The sequence below is a fragment of the Bubalus kerabau genome, chromosome 14 (assembly GCF_029407905.1).
Source record: "Bubalus kerabau isolate K-KA32 ecotype Philippines breed swamp buffalo chromosome 14, PCC_UOA_SB_1v2, whole genome shotgun sequence".
In the NCBI taxonomy this organism is placed as follows: Eukaryota; Metazoa; Chordata; class Mammalia; order Artiodactyla; family Bovidae; genus Bubalus; species Bubalus kerabau.
In genome coordinates this window covers 3747769-3770658 of record NC_073637.1, presented here as the reverse complement: position 1 = coordinate 3770658, position 22890 = coordinate 3747769, and the positions used below count along the sequence as shown (strand labels likewise).

The 22890-nt window shown below is 52.9% G+C and overlaps 2 protein-coding genes across 2 annotated transcripts in view; one reads left to right on the top strand and one right to left on the bottom strand.

Moving 5' to 3' along the window:
• Nucleotides 1–556: 556 nt before the first annotated feature.
• On the top strand, nt 557–5590 carry LOC129627169 (cytochrome P450 11B1, mitochondrial-like). Its single transcript, XM_055546821.1, is given in 10 exon segments — nt 557–780; nt 1155–1310; nt 2105–2304; nt 2398–2601; nt 2871–3025; nt 4422–4588; nt 5004–5038; nt 5041–5075; nt 5150–5347; nt 5477–5590. Coding segments are annotated over 10 exon segments (1488 nt in total).
• Nucleotides 5591–10867: 5277 nt separating this feature from the next.
• Nucleotides 10868–22890, bottom strand: part of LOC129627168 (glycosyl-phosphatidylinositol-anchored molecule-like protein) — a 28504-nt gene continuing 16481 nt past the window's right edge. The window contains exons 2-4 of the mRNA XM_055546820.1: nt 18134–18212; nt 17436–17543; nt 10868–11326 (exon numbers count right to left, since the gene is read on the bottom strand). Coding sequence (XP_055402795.1) covers nt 11028–11326; nt 17436–17543; nt 18134–18212 — 486 coding nt within the window. The 3' untranslated portion in view covers nt 10868–11027. The remainder of the gene's footprint in view (nt 11327–17435; nt 17544–18133; nt 18213–22890) is intronic.

Genomic DNA, 22890 nt, shown 5'->3' with positions numbered 1-22890 from the left:
ACGCCAGTGTGCCAGTGGGGTCTTTGCATCCTCTAAGTGCCCTCTGTGGGACCGCAAGCCCCCATTGGGAAGGACCCTGGCTGGCTCCTGCCTCCACCCCTGGACTCAGCATCCGGCCCCGGCAAGAGTAGGCAAAACCCGGGGCTGCAGGAGATGAGAGCCCAGCCCTTCCCACTGCTCCCCGTTCTGGTCCTTGTAGAAGAGTGACGAACATACCCAAGGTCCCCTTTCATCCCTTGCAAAGATAAGGCACCCATCCATCTTGCGCCTGTCCCACACTGGAGGGCGAGGGGGACTCTTGCCCCCACCGCCACCCCTTTGGGTTCCTACTCCAACCCTGACCCGTTCCCAAGAGCCACCCGCCAGCAGGCCTGCGTCACTGCCGGACCCGGCGCCATCCATCTCCCTCCTCCCGCTGGAGGCCTTCAGTCTGAGCGTGGCCCCAGGCTTCCTGGTCTGGCCCAGAGCCAGTCTGGCCTGTGACGTGATCAGATCGCCTGGGCGAGCAGGCCCGGTGAGATAAAAGGAAGGGGCTGAGGGGGCAGGGAGCAGCAGGATGGCACTGTGGGCAAAGGCCAGGGTGCGGATGGCAGGGCCCTGGCTGTCCCTGCACGAGGCACGCCCACTGGGCACCAGAGCCACTGCAGCCCCCAAGGCGGTGCTGCCCCGGTGTCCCGGCAACAAGTGGATGCGGATGCTGCAGATCTGGAAGGAGCAGGGCTCTGAGAACATGCACTTGGACATGCATCAGACCTTCCAAGAGCTGGGGCCCATCTTCAGGTAAAGCTCTCCCCGCTCACCTCAGCGAGAACACCCTCATGTTCTGTCCCCCTTGGTGCCTGAGTCCCACTGGGCCAGGGCTGTGCCACATCCCACTGCCCACATCCCGGCCAGGTCACCCGGGCCGCAGGGAAGGGGCAGGGAAGGGGCTCCTTGGGGCAGGTGTGTGTCTCGGCCACCGCAGACTAGGGCCCTTGGCGAGCAGAAGCCCTGGGCGGCTCGCTGCTGGGAGCGCAGAACGCAGACCCTGGAGGAGGGGAGGCTTCAGTGAGACCGCGGGAGGGCCCGCCTGCTCTGATCCAGCGCCTGGCTCTATGGTGCGGGGACCAGGCAGGACACAGCCCCCCAGCAGGCCGCGGAGCTCTGCCCCACAGGTACGACGTGGGAGGGAGACACATGGTGTTCGTGATGCTGCCCAAGGACATGGAGAGGCTGCAGCAGGTGGACAGCCATCACCCTCAGCGGATGATCCTGGAGCCCTGGCTGGCCTACCGACAGGCTCGCGGGCACAAGTGTGGCATGTTCTTGCTGTGAGGGCTGGTGGGGGTGCGGAGGGAGGGGCAGGGCGGCCTGGGTGCAGAGAGCACGTGGGACAGGGAAGGCCTCAAAGCGAGCCTGCCCGAGGCCCACCTGGGTGGCTGGGGAGAGGGTGCCCACCGGCTCCGGATCGGGCCCGTGCCCCAGGCAACCTGTGTGCCCTGGAGCCGGGTAAGGGGCGGGCCACAGTGGGGACCCTCCCCGCAGGGCCAGAGGAGGGAGGGGGAAGCCTGCAGAGGCTTCCGAGGGCCCTGCCAGCGGGGTGCACGTCTCCCCTCCTCCAGCCCCTAGGCCCTGCAAGCAGCCCCCCATGGGCACTGGGCCCTGTGTGGGGAACACCAGGAGATGCACGATTGGATTCTGCCTCGAGGGGCAGGGTCTGTGCAAGGAGGGGAGCAGGCGGGCAGCATGGTAGAGGCCTCACCCACGCTGGGGCACGTGAGAGCAAGCTGGGCCAGCTCCCAGGGGCTCGGCCTCCTTTCGCTCAGAAGAAGCCTCCAGGCCTGGATTGCCTCGGAGGGGACATAGTGTGGCAGGCAGGGGGCCTGCGAGTCTGCAGACACCCCGGCAGCAGTCTTAGCCAGAAGCCCCAGTCTCAGCCTGGGTGAAGTACACGACGCTGCCCCGAGGAAAGAGGTGCTGCATTGATCCCAACGGGGTCAGCCTGCCCCTGACAACCAGCAGGCAGCTCCCTGTGTGGCCCGTTTCGCTCTGGAGAGAGGAAGGTGGGGTGCAGGACGGGGCCACTGCTGACTGACACCCTGACGCTCCGCTCCCCTCTCTATAGCAACGGGCCCCAGTGGCGTTTGGACCGACTGAGGCTGAACCCAGACGTCCTCTCGCTGCCAGCCCTGCAGAAGTACACGCCCTTGGTGGATGGCGTGGCCAGGGACTTCTCCCAGACCCTGAAGGCGAGGGTGCTGCCACATGCTGTGGGGAGTCTGACCCTGCACATCGCACCCAGCGTCTTCTGCTACACCATCGAAGGTGTGGGCTGGGTAGGCAGGCACACCTCAGGGCGTGGGGGGAGCTGGCCCTGAGGCCCGGGCTGCCCAGGACTCAGGAACCCCTCATCCCACACCAGCACCTCAGTCCTTTATGGAGAACGGCTTGGCCTTTTGACCCAGCAACCAAACCCTGACAGCCTGAACTTTATCCACGTGCTGGAGGCCATGTTCAAGTCCACTGTGCAGCTCATGTTTGTTCCCAGGCGCCTGTCACGGTGGACGAGCACCAACACGTGGAGGGAGCACTTTAAGAACAGGGACTACATCTTCCAGTATGGTGAGGGCTGGAGCCCGGGCAGTTCAGTGACTAGGGACCCCGGGGCCCCCTCCACTCACCACAGTCGCGGAAGGACTGAGATCTTGGGAGGGGCTTGTGGCTTCGTTATGGTCCCAGACACCATCGGCAGTGATGCTGGCCTGGGCGGGCCTGAGAACTGGGGCAGAACGTGAAGAATTGGGGGTATGGAGGGTAAAGGGAAGGAGGATGACAAAGAGCAGTGCTTCCCAGCGCCAGACCCAGGGCTTCTGTCGCTATGCATCCTGCAGCCAACAGAGCCATCCAGAGAATCTATCAGGAGCTGGCCCTCGGCCACCCATGGCACTACAGCGGCATCGTGGCAGAGCTGCTGATGCCAGCAGACATGACCCTGGATACCATCAAGGCCAACACGATCGACCTCACTGCTGGGAGTGTGGACATGGTCAGGCCAGCACCCAGCCTTTCCCATAGAGCAGGGAGCTCCCCTGCCTCCAGGCAGCCTCCTCCCATGGCAAATATCTCCTCCACACCCCTCCCCAATCTATGCCTCCAGCTTCCCAAAGGGAAGGCGTCTATGGTGACCCACATGGGAAACCAGGCTCCAGACAGAGTATAGAGTGGCCGGAGGCCTGGGTACCTACAGCATCAGAGATCCTCGGGATCCTGGGGGGAAGGGAATGGCTGAGATCCGGCTGCAGGGTCACACTAGAGACCTTTTCCAGGGACAGAGACGATACTGTGGAGGTGACTGGCTAATGGGAGGGGCAGCAAGGGGCTCCAGCATGTGGGGGAGAGAGCAGGTGGCGGGCCAGGCCCAGGGTGTACAGTGCAGCTGAAGCGTCCTGCCTCTAGACCGAGCCTCCCTCTGCCAGCATCTCTGAGGGCCAGGCACCCATGCCCTGAGCAGAGGCGCGGGCTTGTGGTGGAGGCACTCCCTGAGCCAGCGCTGTGATGCAGCCATAAGGTGAGAGAGGGTGGGCCAGGCATGTGCTTGCTCTGGGAAGGCTTCCTGGAGAAGGAGGGCTTTCACTGAAATTGGAGACACCACACAGAAGAGAGGGCCCGGAGGGCTGCAGGCCAGGCCCTGCAGAGCTGGCAGCGAGGAAAGGCCATAATGCTGAGTGGAGGGAACAGGGCAAGCGGGCAGAGGAGGGCAGACAGGGTCAGGGTCAGGAAGTGCATTGCATACCAGGACATGTATCCTAGGCTAGAGGGAGCCAGTGTGGGGAGTGTCTCACTCAGGCATCAGGTCCCTCACAGGCCACAGGGCAGAGTGCAGCATGGACTGTAGCTCAGGGAGCCGCGGGGAGGCCGGATCTGCACGGCAGGGGATGCCAGGGGCAGGTTACCTTGGGGACGACATTTAGGAGATACTGAGCTGCCCAGGTCTCTGGCTGGATAGCGGGCACTGCTCTTTGCACATGGAAATGATCCAGGAGGAGGCAACGGCTGGGAGTCTGGGCAGCCGGTTCCTGCTAGGACCCTGTGAACGGACCTGCCTGTAGACGCCCAGATGGACCTCAGCCCCTCAACTCTCCCCACTGAGTAGATGCCAAGAGTGAGCCTCTCCTGGACCCAGAGGAGGAAGAGAACCTCAGGTTCTGAGGTGGCCAGAGGAGGCCTGGGTCTCAGTGACGTTGGGGGCGCCGCCCCTGAGGGATTCAGGGAAAGCTGACAAGCTAGTTTTAGAATCTCCAGGACTCCAGGTTGGGCTTTGCGGTGTCCGCGCATGCAGGTCCCCTGCCCCAGGGGACCACCATCTTTCTGGGAGGGGCTCGGGAGTGGAGAGGCACGGCCTACACTGAGGTCTGAGCCCTGGCCCTCTGCGCCCCCTGCAGACAGCCTTCCCCTTGCTGATGACTCTCTTTGAGCTGGCTCGGAACCCAGAGGTGCATCAGGCCCTGCGCCTGGAGAGCCTGGTGGCTGAGGCCCGGATCTCAGAAAATCCCCAGAGAGCCATCACGGAGCTGCCTTTGCTGCGGGCGGCCCTCAAGGAGACCTTGAGGTAGGAAAGGTAGACCTGGACTGCCCTGTGGCCCTGGCCCCGTTCCTGCAGAGCCCTCTTGCCTGCTGGACGACCACAGCTGAGGCTGACAGATCCTTTGCCCAGGGGTGCATCCCCCTTTACCTCCTCTTCTTCTCCCTGGAGGGAGGCTGGTGCTTCTTCCTCCAGGATCCCTCCTCAGTGTCCCGGGGCCCTCGTCAGTCACGTCCTCACTGGCCTTGGGGAGCTTTGGCTAACTGTGGAGATGCAAGGAAGGAGCGCCTCAGGATCTGGGCTTCCCAGTGCCAGGAGTGACCTGTGAGGGCCCGGGGTTGGGGGGCTGCCCTCAGGCTGTTTGCACTGGGCTAGGAAGGCTGCAGAGGGTGTTCGGGGCACGGTCACAGCTGATGACCCTGCTGGATGCCCCTGTGTGCAGGTTCTACCCCGTGGGTATCACCGTGGAGCGGCAAGTAAGCTGGTGCTGCAAAACTACCACATCCCGGCTGGGGTAAGTGAGGCCCTGGAGCCCCGCCGACCTTCACCCACGGGCCAGCTGACATCAGCCCCTTCCCGCTGCTGCAGACGCTGGTGAAGGTACTATTCTATTCGCTGGGTCGAAACCCCACCGTGTTTGCCAGGCCTGAGAGCTATAACTCCCAGCGCTGGCTGGACCGCCAGGGCTCTGGAAGCAGGTTCCCGCACCTGGCCTTTGGCTTTGGCATGCACCAGTGCCTGGGGCGGCACGTGGCCGAGGTGGAGATGCTGCTCCTGCTGCACCATGTGAGTGGGCCGCGAGGGGCACGGGTGGACAGCCTGGCCGTGGACCCCTGGCTTCGTTCTGGGGCGCCCAGCCTCAGGGCCCTGGAAGGCCGGTCAGCTGGGCCAGGAGGAACCCTGCCTCTGTCCTAGGTGCTGAAGACCTTCCTGGTGGAGACACTGGAGCAAGAGGACATAAAGATGGTCTACCGCTTCATACTGATGCCCTCCACCCTGCCCCTCTTCACCTTCCGGGCCATCCAGTAGTCCTGTCAGCTCACTGCCGGGCCACGCACGCTACAAGCCCCTCTGCTGGACCCCGGCCACACCTCTCTTCTCCTACGGGCCCTGCCTTTTGAGTCACACCACTGTGCAGCCAGCACTTTGCACTCCTGGAACAGCACAGGCCCCCGCGGGTCAGGCTTGCCGGCCTGCGCAGCAAGGCCAGGGCAGAGCTGGAGACTAACCTTGGTGGCAGGTACTGGTCACATGCCCAGTCCTACCAGCTCTTTCTCCAGCAAGAGGCGCTGTCTGAGGGCCCTTGACCCCAGTAACCCCAGCACTAGCCCCAGCCCCTCGTGTGGCCATCCAAGCGATGGGCCTCAGACCATACCGTCTGCCTCCCTGTCCAGTCTGTATACCGCCTGTGCTAAACTCTGCTCCAATGCAAGAGCTGACAACTTGGGCGTGCCCTGTCATGATGGCTGCCATTTCAAGTGCCATCCCCTTTGCCTCCAGAGCTCTGGCATGGACTTGCCTTTAAGCTGGGTTACTATCTGTCTACCTAGCCTCTTGGGCTCTCCCTGGCAGTGCTGATCCTCTGCGACTGTGGCTGAAGTGCCCAGCCCAGGCCCGGACAGGCAGGTCGGGAGTCAGGTTTCCTAGAAGAGACGCTGCCAAAAGCCAACCTGGACATCAGGGTCAATGATACTCATCTGAGAGCATGAGGGATGATGAACCCCTCTGGCACAAGGCAGGCCGGCCATAGAGAAGCCTCTAGATTCTTCTAGAGGGGGTGTGGGGCCACCTTGCACTCCTTTCAGTAGAGCCAGTCTGAAGTGCCCACTACCCTCTCACAGTGACCACAGAGGGACCACCCTGATCTCAAGGCCAGAAGAGGCTTTGAACCACTGAGAGCCAACTGGGATCCCCTCGTTGGCAGGAGTAGGCAGTCTGTTCCATCCCACCTAGGGTCAGGTGACACCCCAGGTGGAAAGTGGCCCCAGAGGCAGGATGAGGGGCGGTAGGGTCTCTCCACTCCCCCACCCTCGCCACCCCCACTTAAGTCTGCTGAGGCGCAGGCAGGCCGAGCAGGCAGCAAGGTGTGAGCAGTCATGTTTCTAGCTGGACCAGCCCTGCCCTAGTAAGGGCTGGGGGGTCTCTCCACTCTCCCTGCCCCAGTGAACCACCCCCCAGGGCATCTTTTCAGTGCCAAGATCCCTGGAGGAGGACAAGAGCCGCACACCCCGTCACCACTCCAGTCCATCCGCGGCCAAAGAGGCCTGCGGCCGCCAGTGTGATCTCTCCCACCCCAGACAGGACTGTTGAAAGGGACTCAGAGATTCATGGAGGACGGAGGAGGTTCCAGACTCTGTGGTCACACAGGCACAAGCTGGAGCCCTCGCCCAGCACAGGCCCAGCCTTCATTCCCTCTGAGCCCTGAGTTCTTCTTATGGCAATTCTATAGAATCACCATTTCGCTGGGCCCACTGAGGCACCGTGAGATGGGTTTTTGGGAAGTGCTGAGTTTTCTGGCTCAACTGGCACTCAACCTATCCGATCCTTCTCCCACCACTCAGTGGCCCTCCTCTGCAACGAGTGGAGCAAGTGTGGTGACAGGAAAGGAGTGAAAACCTAGTCCCCTCGTGGTGAGTGTGTGTCATTCAGTGGAGCTTGGCACGTGTGGATGCTTGATCTTCACGGCAGCCCGAAGAGGCACGTGCTACCCTCATTCCCATTTTGCAGGTGAGAAAACCGGGGCTCAGAGAATTCGCTCATCTGGCAGAGTCTCATGGCGCTTCCATGGAAGGGGTACTGCCTGAAGCCGTGAGGACCATCTGATCTCTAAGGCCTCATTAAGGAACCTTGGTTTGGTAGCGCTCATGGACATCGTGGAGACAAACTCCAGCTAAGCATGTCTGTCTGCTTTGCAGATCCTCTCCTGGATTTCCCGGTTTCTCCAGATTTTCGCTTTCAAGTCTATGGAGGGGCCCCTTTTTCTTGATCTGGGGGGGAATTTCCCGTGTCTTGCAGTGTGAGGATCTGTCCGGCTCTTTCTGACAGCCTTCCAGGCTATTGCGGTCTCGAGTCTGCTGTGTGATCCTCATGCGCCTCTTCGGGTCTTTCAGTGTAGCAGCAGTAGTGCCTTTAAGAAGCCCGATGCCAGGGACCGGAGCACCCTCTGCGCTCCCCGCTGCTGGGGTCTGCTTCGGGGCCGTGCCATCTCTTGCCCAGGGCTGTCGCTGTCCTGGAGCCACTCTGTGCTCACTGCTCAGCCTGGGTTTCCTCTGGGCTGACTAGTGTCAAGCTTAAACCCCCTTTGAGGGCCTTGTCTCGGTTCTTGGGAGGCAATGGGGATCTGGGGCTTCGTCCTCATGCCACCTTGCAAAGCTAGGCTCGCTGCTTGCCTGATGGTGCTGAGGGCAGCTGCCGTGTTAGTGTAGTGTTTTCAAGGTCTCACCTCCACGTGGGGCTCTGGGACAGCCTACAGGGGAGGGAAGGGAGGGGGTGGGAGGAGGCTCGAGAGGGAGGGAACCATGTATACCTGTGGCTGCTTCATGCTGAGATATGGCAGAAGCCAACACAACACTGGAAAGCAATTGTCCTCTGATTAAAAATAAATACATTAAACAATACATGCAGCTGACGGGTGTTTCAAGTTCAGCCTTCTTTTAAAAGCCTTGCCTCTCCGTGGGGTTCCAGTTGCGATTCCTAATCTCACTCTTGTCCTGTGCTTCAAGCCTTTCCCTGGGAAGTGGGGCCAGCAGACCATCAGGCTCGGTGGCTTGGCCCCAAGCCTCCCCTGGTGGCGCTGTACTGGCTTCCGTGCTCCCTCCTCCCTGCTCCTGGTTGCGCGTTGCCTCCTGGTCCTGAAGACATCCTGCCCTTTTACAAGCACAGAAATGCACTTTCTACATGTTCTGCATTGTGTAGAGTTGCTGGAGTGGGGGGATTTTCAGAATATTAGCTTGAACCTTGCTCGAACCCGAGGACACTCAGTGGCTCATTTAAGCAGACAGCTGGTGTCTGGAAGCTTTCTGCCTCTGGCTGCCCTGGGGGTTGACCGAGCATCCCACAACTGTCACATCTCCACAAAGTGTTCCTCAGCTTTCTTGTGGGAGGAGTTGCCTACCTTGCAGGAGGGGTCTTAGGTGCTTGTAGAACCCTGGACACCAGTCAGATTGCGGGTCAGTTTCAAATGGCTAAGTATCCCCTTTCATTGATCACTTAACACGTGCTTATCAATATCCAAAAGTCCGTTCATTGTAAGAGGACAATTACCCCATTAGTAGCATAGTAAAGAAAATTCACATCCTCCCCACCTCTATAGACACAGAGGAGCATTTAACCAAATTCAATACCATTGCTGTGCTAAGAGATACGCCACAAGCCAGGAGTGGAACAAGGGCATCTATGAGAACCCAGGGCTAACACCATACTTCATTGTGAAAAACAGGCTGTTTTCCTCCTCAGACCAGGAACAGGAGGTCTGCTCTCACCACTGCCAGTCAGCCCAGTCCTGGAGGTTCTACCAGAGCAGTTTGGCAACTAGAAGTCATCTAGACAGAAGAGGAAGGAAAACTGTCTCTACGGATGGATCAGATGATCCTGCTTACAGACCACCCGAAGGAAATCACTTCAAAGGATGATTTCTAAGAAAGCTGTGCAGCAGTATTTCAAGATCCAAGCGCCGGGTATAAAAATCTATTGCATTTCTCTTCACTTGTAATGATGAAGGAAACACATTCCATTTACAAGAGTGTCAAAAAGAGGGAAACACCTAGGAATTAGTTCAGCAACAGATGTTCAAATCTGTCCTGGGAAAACCACAAAGCACCACCGAAGAAATGAAAGACGGCTAGAGTTGTAAAGCCTCCTGCATCCATGGGTCAGAAGAGAGCATATTGCTACCAGGACAATTCTCCTCACATCACTCTCCAGGTTTGATGTAATCCCAGTGAAATTTCCGGGCTTCCCTGGCAGCTCAGGGGTAAAGAATCCACCTGCAATGCAGGAGATCCAAGTTAATTCCCTGGTCTGGGAAGATCCCCTAGAGGAGGGCATGGCAACCCATTCCAGCATTCTTGCCTGGAGAATCCCATGGACAGAAGGGCCTGATGGGCTACAGCTCATAGGGCTGCAAAGAGTCAGACATGACGGAAAGTACTGAGCATACATGCGTGCTCTGAAAACTCCATGTTCATCTGTGTAGAAAATGCCAAGTTGATTCTGAAATCCACATGGAATGCAAGGAACCTAGATGGCCAGTGTAATCCTAAAAAAGAATGACAAGGCAGGAGGACTCGCGTTTGCCGATTTCTAAGCTTACTGCATAGCAAACTGCTCAAGACAGGACGGTACTGGCACAAGGACAGACAGACCAATGGACTTGAACACAGCGTCCAGAAATGAAATGATATGTCTGTGGTCACTTGAGTTTTTACAGAGGGGCTAAGGCCATTCAACAGGGAGCATCTGTTTTTGAGGAATGTTGCTGGGACAACTTTCTAGCCACATGGGAAAAAAAGAAGGTGGACCTTTATCTCATTCAGACAAGAACCGACTCAAATGCCCAAAGACTTAATCATAAGAGCTAACAGTGTAAAAGCCTCAGAAGAATACATGAAGCGAATTCTTCATGATCCTGGATTTGGCGAGATTCTTAAATTGGCAGCGAGTGCTGTTAAAAATGTGAATTTGATGCACTGCTTTATCTCAGTCATTTCAATTCAGGGTGATTTAAAGGAGTAGAAGGAGGAAGAGAGCAAAGATGGTCTGAGTTTCTGTTCCGTCAACACCTTTTTCTGATGCTGACCTTGGGAGCACGGAGCGTGACAGCAGTCGCCTGGACTTCTGTACCTGCCACTTCAAGGCAGTCAGAGGCTGGCCTTAGGGCCCTCACCCTCCTAAGTAGGCAGCATCTGGAGAAACGTTCTGTCACTCTTAGGAAGCCAGGCGCCACCGTGGGAGACGGCTCGAGTCCTGCAGAAGGTGTGTGACGGCACCACGCAGGGCGATGCACAGTCTCCATGGCAGCTCTGCCTGTCCTCATTCCACTGCATCGCCCAGCACACTCTCGACTTCCGCCATCCCCACCTGAAGACTGGGAGCGTGCAGGCTCGGGTGCCTCAGGGGCGTGCGGTCTGAGCAAACCTGGGGCCGCTCTTTAGGTGGGCATGTAGACCAGGCCCTGTGATGCTTTTGCTGTTACTAAAATACTCCACCTCTGCTCACTAAAGTGGCAAGAGGTTGTGTGAGGTGACACCTACCGAAGGGAAGAAAGATCAAACGTTAAAACCACAAAGAAATCTCTGAGTCCACAGAACCTGAACAATTCTGGTGTTTATTTCTCTCTGGTAACAATTCCTAAATGGGGAACTCATCAACTGGGGGCTCCAGGGGTCAGTGTCTGGCTCACAAGACAGTAAAGGACAGCTGCCTTGGGAGAGATGGGGAGATAGTCAGCCCCTCCAAAGGAGGCCTCTCACATCAGTGTGTTCCTGACTAGGATGGAGACAATGCTTAGGAACACAGTGGACTGCACCAATTGCGCATTTCCTTCGATATCCTCTTCAAGTGGATAATCGACTGTGATGTCCCTCTCCAGATTAGTAGGTCCTCCAAAATTGCACATGTTCGAACCACAACAATTAACCCAATAGAAACTGTTAAATCTATGAGTCGTCTTTCTTCTGGGGGTTTCCTGAGGCTCTTGGGCTCTATACAGAAATGTACAGTTAAATGTACAGTTCTTGTAAACGAGTATTTCCCGAGAATTCAAACCTAAAAAAGAAATAGAAATGAAAATCACTGATTTCATGCTTTCAACATCCAAATATCGAAGCACAGTTATCTTAACTAGCTCCATCCCTAAGTATTGTTGTTGTTCTGTCGTGCAGTCATATCTGACTCTTTTCGGCCCCATGTGCCTTGAAGACAACACGCCAGGCTTCCCTGTCCTTCATTATCTTCTGAAGTTCGCTCAAACTCGTGTCCACTGACTGACGATGCCATTCAACCATCTCATCCTCTGTATCCCCTTTCTCCTCCTGCCTTCAACCTTTCCAAGCTTCAGGGTCTTTTACAATAAACCGACTCTGCGTCAGGTGGCCAAAGTACTGGAGTTTCAGGGACCCTCAAGATCTTCTGTAACAGTTCAAAAGCATCAATTCTTTGGTGTTCAGCATTCTTTATGCTCCAGATCTCACATCCATACACGACTACTGGAAAAAACATAGCCTTGACTATAAGGACTTGTGTCGGCAAAGTGATGTGTCTGCTTTTTAATATGCTGTTTGAGATGTGTCTCATCTTTTTTTTTCCAAGGAGCAAGCATCTTTTAATTTCACCATTCTGCAGTCACCATTCTCAGTGATTCTGGATCCCAACAAAATAAAATCTGTTACTGTTTCCATTTCCCCCCCATCTATTTGCAATGAAGTGATGGGACTGCAGGCCATAATCTTCATTTTTCGAATGTTGAGTTCTAAGCCAGCCTTTTCCCTCTTCTCTTTCATCTTCATCAAGACTCTTTAGTTCCTCTTCACTTCCTGCCATTAGGGTGGTGCCATCTGCATATCTGAGGTTGCTGATATTTCTCCTGGCAATGTTGATTCCAGTTTGTGATTCATCCAGCCTGGAAGTTTGCACGATGTAATCTTTGAATAAATTAAATAAGCAGGGTGACAATATACAGCCATGATGTACTCTTTTCCCAATTTTGAACCAGTTCATTGTTAAGTCTGGTTCTAACTGCTGCTTCTTGACCAGCATACAGGTTTCTCAGGAGGCAGGTAAAGTGGTCTGGTATTCCCATCGCTTTAACATTTTTCCACAGTTTGTTGTGATCCACACAGTCAACGGCTTTGGTGTAGTCAATAAAGCAGAAGGAGATGGTTTTCTGGAACTCTCTTGCTTTTTCAATGATCCAACAGATGTTGGCAATTTGACCTCTGGTTCCTCTGCCTTTTCTAAATACACCTTGTATATCTGGGAGTTCTAGGTTCCTGTAATGTTGAAGCCTAGCTTGAAGGATTTTCAGCATCAACCTGCTAGCATCTGAAATGAGTGAAATAGTGCAGCAATTTGAACATTCTTTGGTATTGCCCTTCTTTGGGACTGGAGTGAAAACTGACCTTTCCTAGTCCTGTGGCTACTGCTGAGTTTTCTAAATTTGCTGGCATATTGAGTGTAGCACCTCAACAGCATCATCTTTTAGGATTTGAAGGAGTTCAGCTGGAATTCCATCACTTCCACTAGCTTTGCTCTTAGCAATGGTTGCAAAGGCCCACTTGATCACACTCTTGGATGTCTGGCTCTAAGTAAGTGACCATGCCATTGTGGTTATCCAGGTCATTAAGACCTTTTTTGTATAGTTCTTCTGTGTATTCTTGATGCTTCTTTTTTGTCTCTTCTGCTTCTCTTAGCTCCTTGCCATTTCTGCCCTTTATTGAGCCCATCTTTGCCTGCAATGTTCCCTTGGTATCTCTAGTGTTCTTGAGGAGATCTCTAGTCTTTCCCATTCTATTGTTTTCCTCTATTTCTTTGCACCGTTCACTTAAGAAGGCTTTCTTATCTCTCTTTGCTATTCTCTGGAACTCTGCATTCAGGTGGATACATCTTTCCCTTTCTCCTTTGTCTTTCACGTCTCTTCTCTGTTATTTGCAAGGCCTCCTCAGACAACCATTTTGCCTTCTTGCATTTGTTTTTCTTGGGGATTGTTTTGGTCATCACCGCCTGTACAATGTTATGAACGTCCGTCCATCCATAGTTCTTCAGGGACTCGGTCTTTCAGATCTAATCCCTTGCATCTATTTGTCACTTCTACTGTACAAAGTATTTTATTTAGCTCACACCAGAGTGGCCGAGTGGTTTCCCCTAGTTTCTACAATTTAAGTCTGAATTTTCCAATAAGCAGTTCATGATCTGAGCCACAGTCAGCTCTGGGTCTTGTTTTTACTGTTGTATAGAGCTTCTCCAACTTTGCCTGCAAAGAATACAATCAATTGGTTTTGGTATTGATCATCTGGTGATGTCCACGTGTGGACTCACCTCTTGTGTTGTTGAAAGAGGGTGTTTGCTATGACCAGTGCATTCTCTTGGCAAAACTCTGTTAGCTTTTGCCCTGCTTCGTTTTGTACTCCAAGGACAAAGTTGTCTATTACTCTACATATCCCTTGACTTCTTACTTTTGCATTCCATTCCCCATGATGAAAAGGACATCTTTCGGTGTGTGTGTTAGTTCTAGAAGGTCTCGTGAGGCTTCCCAGATGGCACCAGTGGTCAAGAACCTGCCTGCCAATGTAGGCGATGTAAGAGATCTAAGTTTGATCCTTGGGTCGGGAAGATCCCCTAGAGCAGGGCCCGGCAACCCATTCCAGTATTCTTGCCTCAATAATCCCACGAACAGAGGAGCCTGGCGGACTACAGTCCACAGAATTGCAGAGAGTCGGACACAACTGAAGCAACTAGCATGCACACATGCTAGAAGGTCTTGTAGGTTTTCATAAAACCGTTCCACTTCAGCTTCTTTGGCATTAGTGGCTGGGACATAACACTTGGATTACTGTCACGTTGAATGGTTTGTCTTGGAAACAAACCAAGATCATTCTGTCACTTTTCAGACTGCCCCCGAGTACTGCATTTTGGACTCTTTGGTTGACTATTAGGGCTACTCCATTTCTTCTAAGAGATTCTTGCCCACAGTAGTAGATATAATGGTCATCTGAATTAAATTCTCCCATTCCCGTCCATTTTAGTTCACTGATTCCTAAAATGTCAATGTTCACTCTTGCCATCTCCGGTTTGACCACTTTCCTGTTGGACAACATCCAATTTACCTTGATTCATGGACCTAACCTTCCAGGTTCCTATGCAATAGTGTTCTTTACAGCTTCAGACTTTCACCACCAAACATCTACAATGGAGGGTTGTTTCTGCTTTGGCTCAGCCTCTTCATTCTTTATGGAGCTATTTCTCTGCTCTTCCCAGTAGGATATTGGATACTAACCTAGGACGTTCATCTTTCAGTATCATTTGCCTTTCCATACTGTTCATGGGTTCTCAAGGCAAGAATGGTGAAGTGGTCTGCCATTCCCTTCTCCAGTGTACCACGTTTTCTTAGAGCTCTCCACCATGACCCATCTGCCTTGGGTGGCCCTGCACTGCGTGGCTCAGAGTTTCATTGAAATACACAAGGCTGTGATCCATGTGATCTTTTTGATTAGTTTTCTGTGATTGTGGTTTTCATTTTGTCTGGCCTCTGATGGATGGGGATGAGAGGCTTGTGCAAACCTCCTGATGGGAAGGACTGGCTTTGCGGAAGACCTGGTCTTGCTCTGGTGGGCAGGGCCTTGCTCAGCAAACCTTTAATCCAATTCTCTGCTGATGGGTGGGGTGGTGCTCCCTCACTGTAGTTTGGTCTAAAGCAGCCCAGTCCTGGAGTCTGTAGTGTCTATGATAGGCTGCAGGCTCTATGGTCAGGCTAATGGTGCTCTCCTCCAAGAGGATTTAAGCCAACACGCTACACCTCCCAGGACTGCTGTGGCCTGTGCCCCTGACCCCACAGCAGGCCACTGTCAACCCACACCTCTGCCAGAGACTCTCAAACATTCACAAGCAAGTCTGCCTTGGTCTCTTGTGGGGTCACTGCTCCTTTCACATGAGTCCTGGTGCACACAAACTTTTATTTGTTCAGTTCAGTTGCTCAGTCATGTTTGACTCTTTGCAACCCCATGGACTGCATGCAGCATGCCACGCTTCTCTGTCCATCACCACCTCCCAGAGTTTACTCAAACTCATGTGCATTGAGTGGTGATGCTATCCCACCGTCTCATCCTTTGTCGTCCCCTTCTCCACTCAACTTCAATATTTCCCAGCATCAGGGTCTTTTCCAGTGAGTCGGTTCTTCACATCAGGTGGCCAGAGTACTGGAGTTTCAGCTTCAGCATCAGTCCGTCCAGTGAATATTCAGGACTGATTTCTTTTAGGATGGACTGGTTGGATCTCCTTGCAGTCCAAGGGACTTTCAAGAGTCTTCTCCAACACTACAACTCAAAACCATCAATTCTTCAGCACTCAGCTTTCTGTATAGTCCAAATCTCACATCCATACATGATTACTGGAAAAGCCATAGCTTTGACTAGATGGACCTTTGTAGGTAAAGTAATGTCTCTGCTTTTTAATATGCTGTCTAGGTTGGCCACAGCTTTTCTTCCAAGGAGCAAATGTCTTTTAATTTCATGGCTGCAGTCACCATCTGCAGTGATTTTGGAGCCCCCCAAAATAAAGTCTCTCACTGTTTCCATTGTTTCCCCATCTATTTGCCATGAAGTGATGGGACCAGATGCCATGATCTTAGTTTTCTGAATGTTGAGTTTTCAGCCAGCGTTTTCACTCTCCTCTTTCACTCTCACCAACAGGCTCTTTAGTTCTTCTACACTTTCTGCCATAAGGGTGGTGTCATCTGGGTATCTGAGGTTATTGATATTTCTCCCGGCAATCTTGATTCCAGCTTGTGCTTCATCCACCCCAGCGTTTCTCATGATGTACTCTGCGTATAGGTTAAGTGAGCAGAGTGACAATATACAGCCTTGACATACTCCTTTCCTGATTTGGAACCAACTACTCTGTTGTTCCATGTCCAGTTCTAACTGTTGCTTCTTGATCTGCATACAGATTTCTCAAGAGGCAGGTCAGATGGTCTGGTATTCCCATCTCTTTCAGAATTTTACACAGTTTGCTGTGATCCACACAAAGGCTTTGGCATAGTCAAGAAAGCACGAGTAGATGTTTTTCTGGAACTCTAATTTTTTCGATGATCCAATGGATGTTGACAATTTGATATCTGGTTCCTCTTTGTTACAAGGCCTTAAATTCTTTTGAAAAATGTTTATGCATTCCATGATTTTGGCCACATCAGGTCTTAGATGCAGGATGTGGGAGCTTTCCTTCTGGCACCCAGGCTTCTCTCTCCTTGTGGCCCACGGGCTCCAGAGCATGAGGGCTCATTAGTTGTAGAAGACGGCCTTAACTGCCCTGCCACGTGTGGGATCTCAGTTTCCCAACCAGCGTTGAACCCATGTCCCGTGCACTGAAAGGTAGATTCTTAACACTGGACCACCAGGGAAGTCCCCAGTGCCTAAACTTCTTGAGTTAGCAAGAATATTCAAGACCACTAGAATTTTCATTACCCCATGAACAACTTCACCTGGAGATGATTTTCCATCTACACTGCCAACTTATCTAGGCACCTGGCCTCCCTAAGTAAGTTTACAGTCCCTTGTAAGGAAGCTATACAAAGGAGTCGCTCTGCTCATTATTTGTCGTAAGGAATCTAGGGACCCAGAAATGAATGGAGACCAGGCAATATGTTTTTGCTGATGTCCCAAAGATCATACAGACCCTCAACAAGAAAGCGCCTATAGTATGGTCTTCTGCTGATAGTCTGCGGTCGCCACGGCCCTTCTACATCAGCTCCTTGGGTGGTAAGCACTTTCCTGAGGGATCTAAGGTGCATCCACGTTTTGGGCCTGCTTTGTTGGGAAACCTTGCCTGAGGACCACGCTCCTGTGGGAAACAAGGAATTGCCTAAGCTGCACTGGGGAATCTACCTCCTTGACCAGGGATGGCCAAGGAGTGGAGGCCTTGAGTGGCAGCAGTCCTTCCAGCCCCTGAAGACACGGCAGGACACCTGTGGACACATGGGCCCACGTGGCAGGCTATGTGTCTCTGCAAGAGGCTATTACTGCCTGCCCTTTAATGGGGCGCTGAGCCTCAACATAGAAACATGGTCTCAGGGTGGGTACAGAGAGAGAAAAGAGTGGCGCTGTCCCCTTAAAACTGCATTGGTGGGGTGACTCATTAAGGAGTAAGAAGGTAATCTGGTACTTACGCATGGAGACAGTAAAACAGCGCCTAATATGATAAGGACACGTTCTCTTAACTGGACAATGGAAGGTGTTTTTCACGATACACTCATGGCATTGTACGTTAAAGGTCCCTAGATAAAAGAGAACGGAGTCAGACTCCTCCTTCATTGCCACTCACTGCATCTGCCCAGCAGCCGGCCCCTTCCCTCAGCCTCAAGAACTCCCTGAGGCTACACAGCTCAGTCCTCAGTGGGCTCTGAGCCTGGGCAGCACGAGCTTCCTGGACACCAGGACGCCAGGTACACCCAGGAGTTTTTTCTTCTCAGAGACAGGTTCTCAGGAAAGCTCCCAGCCGTCAGGACTGTGAGCCTCTGCTCTGTTGATTGACCCACCTTTTCACGCAGAGCCTGTAGTCATAAGGGGCCAAAGCATCCCTGAGTTCCCTGCACCCAGCCATGCCCGCCTGTTCCAAAGAGGAAGGGCCACAGCCAGAGACTCCCCCGCGCCCACCCTGCGGCCCTGCGTCCACTGGTCCTTAGAGGGGCTTCCCTCCATCCTGACCCTCCCCCTGCTCCTGGACACCCTGTGCTCACCAACTGCACAATTGCTAAGATGGAGATCTCAGCTGGCTAAAACGGTGAAAAGTCCATTCAGACCCTTAAAATGACCCCAATCAAGTCAAGTCTCATCCTTTTCAAGAAACAGAAGCACTGATACTCACAGGGCTCGACGAAGCCCAGTGGCAATCCCATGAAGAGGAGGAAGGCAAAGAGGAGCATCATCCCTGTGAGGGCTTGAACCTGTAGGTGAGGAAAGCCAGGGCACAAGTCAGCAAGTGTGTGGCTCTTGTAGCCACTTCTGGTCTCTCATCTGAGCAGCACGAGTCCTGGCCACCCTTCCCACCTTCCAGCACCTCTGGCTCTCGGCTGAGCATGGCTCTGGGTAGTGACGAGCTTGCAGCCCTTTCCTACACACAGTGGCTTCGCCTCGCTCAAGCCTTCATCCTAGATGAAGACATGCTCCTACTCTCCATCAGGCAGAGCATGAGGCTCAGAGTGGTCTGGGGCTGTCTCCTCGTGGCCCTCACACTCCACAAGAAACCCCTGATCTCCCTGTGGTGTCCCAACCTCAAGGCTGACCTGTGTGAAGATCTGGAACATGCTCCATTCAAGTACCTCTAACTTGTATGAGCTCTGAGACAGAGGTAGAGGGCAGTGACAAGAGAAGAGGAACTAGTGGAGAAGAAGCCAGAAGCCCAGTGCCTATGCTAGGAAGCATGGACCACATGCCATCATGTCTCCCGGGGACTGGGAGTCCCATGGCTCCACATTTCTAGAAGGGAGGCCCTGCGGCTCGTCACCCGAGCCCACACACCAGCACTGGCTGGAGGGAAAGCACCCCCAGCACCAGGAGTGCCCGCATCTGAAACATTTCCTTGTGGGGACTCATCAGCAACCTTGAAGCCTCCGATGTCTACGGTCCTTCCGGATATTCCCTCCCCGCCCCCAGGGGCCCCGTCTCCCTTGTCAACCAGGAGATTTGCCCTTTCTGCTCAGGGGCTCCTGTCTGAGGGACATGCCTCGCCTGCTGCTGCCTGTCACCCTGAGGAGACCCAGGGGCAGCCCCTGACAGGTACCTGCCACGGGACCAGCTGAAGCCCAGGATGCGGGCTGACTGTGCATCAGCCAGCAATGCTCCTCGGGTGGGGACCATCGGTGTCCTGCCCTTGGGCCCCTGGCTCTCTTCACTCATGCTCTCTCAGGGATGGCTGGGCCTCAACCTGCTTATGGCCAAAGGTCCTCCCACTCGAGGTGAATTTGGGTCAAAGCAGCAGGTGCAGAGGACCAAGACTGAGGAGGGGATCAGAGTCATTGCCCTGCAGGGGCTGCTGATCTGCCCAGCCAGTCAGCCTCCCACGTGGTACCACCGTCTCCATGTCCAAACCCCTTCCCACCCGTCCTGTCTGCTCTTCTTACATCTGTCCCTTCCTTCAAGCCACCCGTGCTCCCACTGCCAGTCTCGAGGGCAGCTCAGACCCAGAACCACCCCAAGTGCTCCCGGAAGAGGAGCCTCAGATCGAGAAACCAAGGAGACTGTCATATCCACCATCTCATCAGGATAGCGAGGGAGAGAACAAGACTGTGGAGGAGCAGGTGGCCATAGAGTACGTCTCTCTCCACGGATACATCAGGAATACACCTTTAGACACAGAAATGCGTCCAGAACTCCAGCTGAGAGTGGAGAGGAGCGCCTGACCAGTGGAAAACAATATACAAAGCCATGCAAAACTCAGTAGGACAAAGCAACTAGAGGGATAAACAGGACTGTTAGCAGGACTGGACCTGCCCTCAGCCAGTGGGGGAACTGAAACAGGGGTCTGATCCCGACACTGGGGCGATTGTCTGAGCCAGACCAGAAACATTTAAGGCTCAGAGTGAAACAGCTGTTCCGTGGCCACCTAAATGGAATGAGAACCAGAGAGTCCTTTCCACAGCCATACATACCCCAGACAGGGACGCAGGTCCCCTGGAAGGCGCATCGACTGGGAGCTGGAGCTTAGGGACTGTGGGGCAACCCCAGGGCAACGACTGCTGTTGACTGTGCGAGACACAGCGAGGGATGTGAGCAGGGAGACTGTGGTGGGAAATGCCTGTGGAAGAAAGCCAGGCAGCCATGGAAGCAAGGCAATACTGCTGAGTCACATGCAGGGCATGAAGCCATCAACATAGCTTCTCTCTCTCCACACACCAGCATCGGCAGCTGAACAATAGAGAGGATGGCCCATCAAACGCTTGACACACTGAACCACAGAGTAGGACCCCACCCAGGGTACCTCTCCAAGTGCCTAATGTGCCGATCTACAAAGTAGGACCCCAGGCAGGGGGACCCCTCTATGTGCCTGATGCGCCAAACAACAGAGAAGGACCCTAGGCAAGGGAATCCTCTAAGTGCCTGAATGGGCGGAGCTACGGAGAAAGACTGGCCAAAGAGGCCTTCTGATCGCCAGCTACAAGACGCTTGAAACAAAGACTCTGATAGGGCCATAACTCCTGTGGCAGAGGCAGTCCATGTCCCTGCACACTTGGTGCTCCAGGGTCATCGCAAGCCAAGCAGCTGTGCCGCCTTCACGTTCAACTCTAACTGGGGCAGAGCTGCCGCAGGCAAAAAAGTCTTGTATCTACACACACAGGGGCACTTCGGTAGTGTCCCAACTCTTTGTGATCCTGTAGACTGTGGCCTGCCAGGCTTCTCTGTCAGGGAAGGGGGTTCTCTAGGCAAGAATACTGGAGCGGATGGGCTAATACTGGTTGCCATACCCTTCTAGAGCACTATATTTTCTGCTGCCCTAGCTGCCAATTCCCCTGAGTACCTGTGCTGCCAGAACCCCTGTGACCCAAGCAGCTGCACCACTTCCACACCTGGCCCTCTCAGGGGCAAACCCAAGTCCTCTAGGCAGCCCCAGGAGCAAACCCCAAAGGACAACCCACATGCACAGGTGGAAATAAAATCACAAGTGAAACCCAGGAGCAGTGTGGCTAAGGAAGAAGACCCAAAATCTTCCCGCCAGCCTTACAAGCTGCAGATTAAATCCACAGGATCAACTAGGCAGACTCTGTGTCTACAGTATATATAAAAGCACATTGAGAGCTCCCACAGAAGAAAATGAACTAGTTCTGATAGCTGTGGACACTGAAAACAAGAACACACAGGAGTAGGACCAGATTAGAATATGAGATGCCCCTGCAGCAGGTCCAGAGACCAGCACAGTGTTGGAGGGCATCCTAGGAAGGTGAGGTGGACTGTGACTCCCAGTGAGGGAAAGGACTCTGACAGCAGCGACTCAAGAAAAACATTTATTATTCTGTTTTTTAATTAATTAATTAATTAATTTTATTTTACAATATTGTATTGGTTTTACCATACACTGACTTGAATCTGCCGTTGGTGTACATGTGTTCCCCATCCTGAACCCCCATCCCACCTCCCTCCCCATCCCATCCCTCTGGGTCATCCCAGTGCACCAACCCCGAGCACCCTGTATCGTGCATCGAATCTGGACTGGAGATGCGTTTCACATATGATAATTCACATGTTTCAATGCCATTCTCTCATATCATCCCGCCCTCACCCTCTCCCGCAGAGTCCAAAAGACTGTTCAATGCATCTGTGTCTCTTTTGCTGTCTCGCATACAGGGTTATCATTACCATCTTTCTAAATTCCATATATATATGTTAGTATACTCTATTGGTGTTTTTCTTTCTGGCTTTTTTCACTCTGTATAATAGGCTCGTTTCATCCACCTCATTAGAACTGATTCAACTGTATTCTTTTTAATGGCTGAGTAATATTCCATTATGTATATGTACCACAGCTTTCTTATCCATTCGTCTACCAATGGACGTCTAGGTTGCTTCCACGTCCTGGCTATTATAAACAGTGCTGAGATGAATACTGGGGTACATGTGTCTCTTTCCATTCTGGTTTCCCTGGTGTGTATGCCCAGCAGTGGGAGTGCTGGGTCCATATGGCAGTTCTGTTTTCAGTTTTTTAAGGAATCTCCACACTGTTCTCCACAGTGGCTGTACTAGTTTGCATTCCCACCAACAGTGTAAGAGGGTGCCCTTTTCTCCACACCCTCTCCAGCATTTACTGCTTGTACACTTTTGGATAGCAGCCATTCTGACTGGTGTGAAATGGTACCTCATTGTGGTTTTGGTTTGCATTTCTCTGATAATGAGTGATGTTGAGCATCTTTTCATGTGTTTGTTAGCCATCAGTATGTCTTCTTTGGAGAAATATCTGTTTAGTTCTTTGGCCCACTTTTTGATTGGGTCGTTTATCTTTCTGGAATTGAGCTGCAGCAGTTGTTTGTATCTTTTTGAGATTAATTCTTTGTCCATTGCTTCGTTTGCTATTATTTTCTCCCATTCTGAAGGCTGTCTTTTCACCTTGCTCATAGTTTCCTTTGTTGTGTAGAAGCTTTTAGTTTTAATTAGGTACCATTTGTTTATTTTTGCTTTTATTTCCAATATTCTGGGAGGTGGGTCATAGAGGATCCTGCTGTGGTTTATGTCGGAGAGTGTTTTGCTTATGTTTTCCTCTAGGCGTTTAATAGTTTCTGGTTTTACGTTTAGATCTTTAATCCATTTTGAGTTTATTTTTGTGTATGGTGTTAGAAAGTGTTCTAGTTTCATTCTTCTATGAATGGTTGACCAGTTTTCCCAGCACCACTTGTTAAAGAGTTTGTCTTTTCTCCATTGTATATTCTTGCCTCCTTTGTCAAAGATGAGCTGTCCATAGGTGTGTGGATTTATCTCTGGGCTTTCTATTTTGTTCCATTGATCTATATTTCTGTCTTTGTGCCAGTGCCATACTGTCTTGATGACTGTGGCTTTGCAGTAGAGATTGAAGTCAGGCAGGTTGATTCCTCCAGTTCCATTCTTCTTTCTCAAGATTGCTTTGGCTATTCGAGGTGT